The 6288-nt window shown below is 38.5% G+C and overlaps 1 protein-coding gene across 1 annotated transcript; it reads right to left on the bottom strand.

Annotated features, from left to right (window-relative positions):
- Nucleotides 1-1994: 1994 nt before the first annotated feature.
- Nucleotides 1995-6046, bottom strand: LOC135072149 (sulfotransferase 1B1-like). The gene is made up of 7 exons (XM_063966102.1): nt 5953-6046; nt 5662-5796; nt 5127-5226; nt 3144-3460; nt 2907-3001; nt 2493-2685; nt 1995-2107 (listed from the first exon to the last, which is right to left on the bottom strand). The coding sequence occupies exons 1-7, from the start codon at nt 6044-6046 to the stop codon at nt 1995-1997; spliced, it is 1047 nt and encodes a 348-aa protein (XP_063822172.1).
- Between the last annotated feature and the right edge of the window lie 242 nt (nt 6047-6288).

Raw genomic sequence — 6288 nt, 5'->3', positions numbered from 1 at the left:
GCCCATAAGTAAGTAGCTTATGATAGTTTTCTGATTTTATTGTTTAATCGTATGTAGTATATCATTCTCACAAGCACTTCATTCATTGACATCCAATGTTCATGGACATTCAACAAAAAAAAAAAAAACTAAGTAGAGAATTTGTTTTACAGGTTACTTACTGAAATAATTTTAAAATATTGCCTGAATATTTTCGTTATCAATTAATTAATCATCAAGGATTGAGGTTCGTTATACGTTTTCGATCAAAGTGGTGGCATTACGGGAACGACTCTATTCTGATTTTGACAGGCTATGTATGTATGTATGTATGTATGTATGTATGTATGTTCATCTGTTCCCTTGTAACTTCTAAACTACTTATCAGAATTCGACAAATGACATATCATTAGAAGCGTCTTAATTATCCGCTGGTTATAGGCTATATGGGGTTTCACAAAATCTAATGTGGCGCCCTCTAGCGGACAAAACATACAGAGTAAAAAAATAAAGTTAAGATAAATATGCCGTGTTTGGTATCATTTGAAAGCGCTTTACTTGTACATTTTGAATATATATATATTACTAGCATTTGCTTGTGACTTTACCTGTATTCATTATGGGCTGATTGCATATAGTTCACATCTTTTCGATCATAGCTTCTTTACTACCTACTTATTAGTTCATCAATTAAACTTTTGTTAATATTATGCGCCACAAATACACTTTAACACCAAAATAGTACAAATAATAAAAAGTAAAAAAACTAAAACCCAACTACGACAAAAAACGACGCTGAAAAAGTATTAAACAAGATTTTCAGAATACTGAACTGAACAGTATTCTGAAAATCTTGTTTAATACTTTTTCATTTAGTTTCATTCAGTTCAGTATTCTGAAAATCTTGTTTTTTTGTCGTAGTTGGGTTTTAGTTTTTTTACTTTTTATTATTATCGATATATTTTTTAATACATTTTTTTTTATAGTTTTAGCCACAAACAAAGCACTAGATAAAGTACTCCATTAAGGGTGGATTCGAGCAAACAAGAGTACCTAAATATTAATCTCAGAATAAATTGTCAGTTTTGACATACTTCCCACACTGAAACTGTCAATGTGCAAATTATACCAGGAGTTATTATCGGATAAGAGTTTGGTCGAATCAGGCCTTATAGAAGTACTCATGGATTTTCAGGAATATACTTTTCAGGAATGATGAAGCTTTTTTGTTACAGTTAAATCAGTAGGAGGTAATATAATGTGAGACAACGTGAAACCTACAATTCGCTAACAACCTCATTATAGAGATGCCTATTTTTATCGATATTTGTTTTTTAAATACCTGGTTTATTTTGTCAAGAACCTACGCACGATTTTCGTGGGCGTCACAAACAAAGCACTAAACTACTCTAGAATGGAAAGCATTCTAATGGATTTTCAGGAATATACTAATAATAGAGTCTTTTTGTTTCAGCTCAATGAGTAGGATGTGTTAAGGAAAAAGATCACTCAAAAAATATCAATATAATTTGTTGTAAAAATAAAAAACGAAATTGTTTTTCCACTGATTAGTGCATTTATATTGGAGTCGGTTTTATTTTTTAGTTAAAATTAATGTAATGACCTGTTACATTTATGTTAATTTATGTTTTTTTTTTATTGAGGTGAACCATCCAGATGACAACAAATGAACTTTTTGTGTTAAAACGGTAACTAATTGAATAGATAACACCAACACTTTTCCACCAACTTAGGTTTAAAGTATCAATATTTTTTATAAAATTGTACAGCATTGTACCTATACATCACTACGCACTGCACGTTTGCTTCACCTGCTAACCCTTCGCGTCACTTTTGGGAAAAGGGACAGAAGCGTCCTTGCATTGAAAGTTAATTCTGTTTATGTTTTGCCCTTTTATTAGTTTGGTTATAAGTGAAAAATATAATTTTTAAAACATTCTATTTCACAAAAGAATTGTATAGTTATGATTATATCTGGTGTCGATTGTGTATGGTTAGTCGTGCCCCGGGAAACGCAGGTCGGTCCCGCGCAAGTTGTCGTCGATCCACTGCTGCGCCTGCGCCGCCATCTGCTCGTCGAAGTGCTCGCGCCAGCCGCCCGCCTTGCCTGGAACGAGTTTGAGCATTATGGTATAAATAGCAAAAACTGGGTGGTACCTATTTGAAAGACTCTAAACTATATTACCTACATAATTCACATTTTAATAACGCTCAACAGGTGAGACGTAAAGGAGAGATTTAAGCATATCTTAGTCAAGGACTAGTTTGAAATCTACCATCATGTTTCGTTTCAGCAAGATGCAGTTTCCTCATTTTATGTAAGTATCTCCGTCAATTTGTCTTCACTCGAGATAGCATCCCTCTAACTTTCTTTTTGGTCATATTAGCTATCTATCAGTTACTTCTAAGTAAAGTACCTAATTTAGATGAAATAACACGTCAACAAAAAGAACAATATGTAGAATAACTTTATTTCATTCTTAGATACTCACCCTTTCGTATAAAAGACACAGTCTTTCCTACATTCATGTCTTCAAATCCCATTTCCTTTAAGGGCTCCAAGTTTACTGACTTATTCTTCTTGAAGTTGTCAAACTTGAGGTGTTCGCTGAGAGCCCTGACTTGCGCCTCGCTTGGCTCCTTTCCTAGAAAACGTGCTACGCGGCGAATGCCGCCGGGCAGGTCCTGAGAATAATAAAATTTATTTGAAGTACTCCGGATGACCGGCAAATGTGAGTAGTGTGACGAAAACTAACTATACTGCTTATGCTATAGAACTTCTAAGCCTTTGGGTAAGTATCTACACATCGATATTTAACATCAGAAAAGCAGCGATCCGTTTAGACATAGATTCCATAAATATTGCCAATTTATTGTAACTGATCACTTACAACTTTCATATTTACCTTGATAAGATCTTCATAGAACAAAATAAGCAGGTTAGCGTGATGTCTCTGCCCCCAAACTTCTTTTAAGTGTTCAAAGTATGAACAATAATCCACTGTAAATGTTTAATTACGTTTAGTGTTACAAACTATATAATTATTATATTGGAATTTATAATTTTACGATAATTTGAAAATAATCAGCTAATACTTTTTATTAAGTTTTCAGATAAATCTAGACTGAATCATGATACCCACCGTCACCCTTCACGAAAGATTCCCAGAACTGCTTAAAGTTACCGAAGTATCCATAGAAAGCGAAGAGCTTGTAGTGGTAATAGTACGAGACGGCGACGTCCCGCGGGTCGCGCGCCACGTACACCACCCTCGAGGTGGCCAGCAGAGACGGGGGCAGCAGCGACAGAGGCAAGTGAGACTTGAAGAACCGAGGAGAGGGACGATCTGCAGCTAAGTAGGACTTCTCTGAACTTAAGTACATTTTTATATTCTCCTCTTTATCAGCGGTCATTTCTTTAAATTTTTTCTGTGCCTTATCGTTGTAGATGATCTTTCTCCTAAAAAGGAAAATAATTGTTTATCTACAACATAAAAGATTATAAATTACGAATTAATTGTTACTTCAATATGCAGCTTAGTTAAATAAAACTGTTCGATATCTTGGTACTAACTCGACACTATACCGAAGATATCCCGGACATCAGCCTATACGAGATTAGGATGGCTCTCAAACAGCTAAAGAACAACAAGGCACCGGGTGATGACGGAATAACATCGGAGCTTCTGAATGCGGGTGGAACACCGATACTGAAAGTCCTTCAGAGACTCTTTAACTCCGTCCTACTCCAGGGAACTACGCCAGAGGCATGGAACAGAAGCGTGGTGGTGCTCTTCTTCAAGAAAGGTGATAAGACCTTGCTGAAGAATTACAGACCCATCTCGCTTCTGAGTCATGTCTACAAACTGTTTTCGAGAGTCATCACGAACCGTCTCGCGCGTAGGTTCGATGACTTCCAGCCTCCCGAACAAGCCGGATTCCGAAAAGGTTATAGTACCATAGACCACATCCATACGCTGCGGCAGGTTATACAGAAGACTGAGGAGTATAACTTGCCACTATGCTTGGCGTTCGTGGACTATGAGAAGGCCTTCGATTCGATTGAGACTTGGGTAGTGTTACAATCTCTCCAGCGGTGCCGTATTGACTATCGGTATATCGAGGTGCTGAAGTGCTTGTACAAAAACGCCACCATGTCGGTCCGAGTACAGGAGCAGAGCACGAGGGCGATTCCACTGCAGCGAGGCGTTAGGCAGGGAGATGTTATATCTCCGAAACTGTTCACCGCTGCATTGGAAGACGCTTTCAAACTCCTGGAATGGAAAGGATTCGGCATAAACATTAATGGCGAGTACATCACTCACCTTCGGTTTGCCGACGATATTGTGGTCATGGCAGAATCGTTGGAAGATCTTGGCACAATGCTCGAAGACCTTAATCGAGTTTCCCAACAGGTAGGCCTGAGGATGAACATGGACAAAACGAAGCTTATGTCGAATCTCCATGTTACGCCCTACCCAGTTTCAGTTGGGAGCTCAATTCTCGAGATTGTCGACAAGTATGTCTACCTCGGACAAACGATTCAGCTAGGTAGGTCCAATTTCGAGAAGGAGGTCAATCGTCGAATCCAACTCGGCTGGGCAGCGTTCGGGAAACTACGCAACATCTTTTCGTCCAAATTACCTCAATGCCTGAAGACTAGAGTGTATAACCAATGTGTGTTACCAGTGATAACTTATGGCTCGGAAACGTGGCCTCTCACTATAGGCCTTATACAGAAGCTCAAAGTTGCACAGCGTGCTATGGAGAGGGCTATGCTTGGTGTTTCTTTGCGAGATCGAATCAGAAATGAGGAGATCCGTAAACGAACCAAAGTCGCTGACATAGCCCGACGGATTAGCAAGCTGAAGTGGCAATGGGCAGGGCACATAGTACGCAGAACTGACGGCCGATGGGGCAGAAAGGTTCTGGAATGGAGGCCGCGTACCGGAAAACGCAGCGTGGGACGTCCACCTACAAGGTGGACCGACGACATCGTAAAGGTAGCAGGGAAGCGCTGGACGCAGGCCGCTACCAATCGATCAACATGGAAAGCATTGGGGGAGGCCTATGTTCAGCAGTGGACGTCCTATGGCTGAAATGATGATGATGATCTTGGTACTCACTCTAAAAACGGAAATCTGTTGACTAAAAGAACGGCCTTTGATGTTTCGTAGTCAAAATCATTTGCAACCATCCACACCATTTCTTGGACCCATGTAGTGCCTGCAAATTAAACCCGTTATTCGAATACCTATGTAGATTTTTTTTAACAATTTCGCCATAATATTCCATGGTAAATTCATAATGTTTTAAAGCACAAACAGGCAAAGGCAGTCCGTAGCCGACCACGCAGCAGCGGCAGGCGACGTGTCGCCGCGACGCACTGGTTTCTATGTACTTCTATGAAACACCTTCAGACTACATGTCGTTAAAAAATGTGAGCGTGAAAAGGCAAGAGACTGGTTTCTCTGTATTTCTATGGCCACGTGCAAATGATGAGCGCTCGTCACGCGTTTTGCTAAGGTGCAGTAACTGCGTATGGTATTTTATAGAAACAAAAAGAAACCAGTATCCTACCTTTTCACGCTCAAAATTGTCAGTCAGTAGGTAAACAGGGAGTGAAAAAAAATGTTCAAACCCAAAAGTCACGCTTCTCACCCGATTTAGGGAAAGTCACTACCCAGACGTCATCCGGCCTGAGTGACATGTTGTATATTTTCGCTGCTTCTTTCCTATAGCCGCTCTTCAGGAAATAACCTTTGGGACCGACCCGCACGTATCCATCTGTGAAAGCTAAAACAATCAAAAGATTTCTAGTTTTTATCTACTGGGATAAACAAGATGTATGTATGCAATATAACGCTAAACTTATTTGATGTTACATCAATTAATGCACTATAAATATGATTCCTTAACAATTTTTACAATTGTGTTTAGGAAAATATTTACCCGTATTGAAGGTTTTCTGTAACTCTGCGAATTCCTCAGGCTCCACATCATTTATAGCGTAAGGAAAATCACTGCTACTCGTACCGTGCATCATTTTGTATTAAATCTCAAAATATAATAAACAATTTTAATAAAAAGTTTCTTTAATAAGAATATTAAGAAATAAATTATTATGCCAATCTTACATGACGGCAACTAAATAAATACAAAATGTAATAGGGTGGGTGTACCAGTAACAAACCGAATAAGCGACTTTTTAAAAGTAATTTTGATATTGTGACTCAATTATTACAACAATAATTGCAAGAAAAAGAATTAACTACTCCTTGTATGTAT

This window comes from Ostrinia nubilalis, chromosome 5, assembly GCF_963855985.1.
Source record: "Ostrinia nubilalis chromosome 5, ilOstNubi1.1, whole genome shotgun sequence".
NCBI lineage: Eukaryota > Metazoa > Arthropoda > Insecta > Lepidoptera > Crambidae > Ostrinia > Ostrinia nubilalis.
The sequence above is the reverse complement of the archived record's forward strand: the minus strand, read 5'-3'. Positions and strand labels throughout refer to the sequence as shown.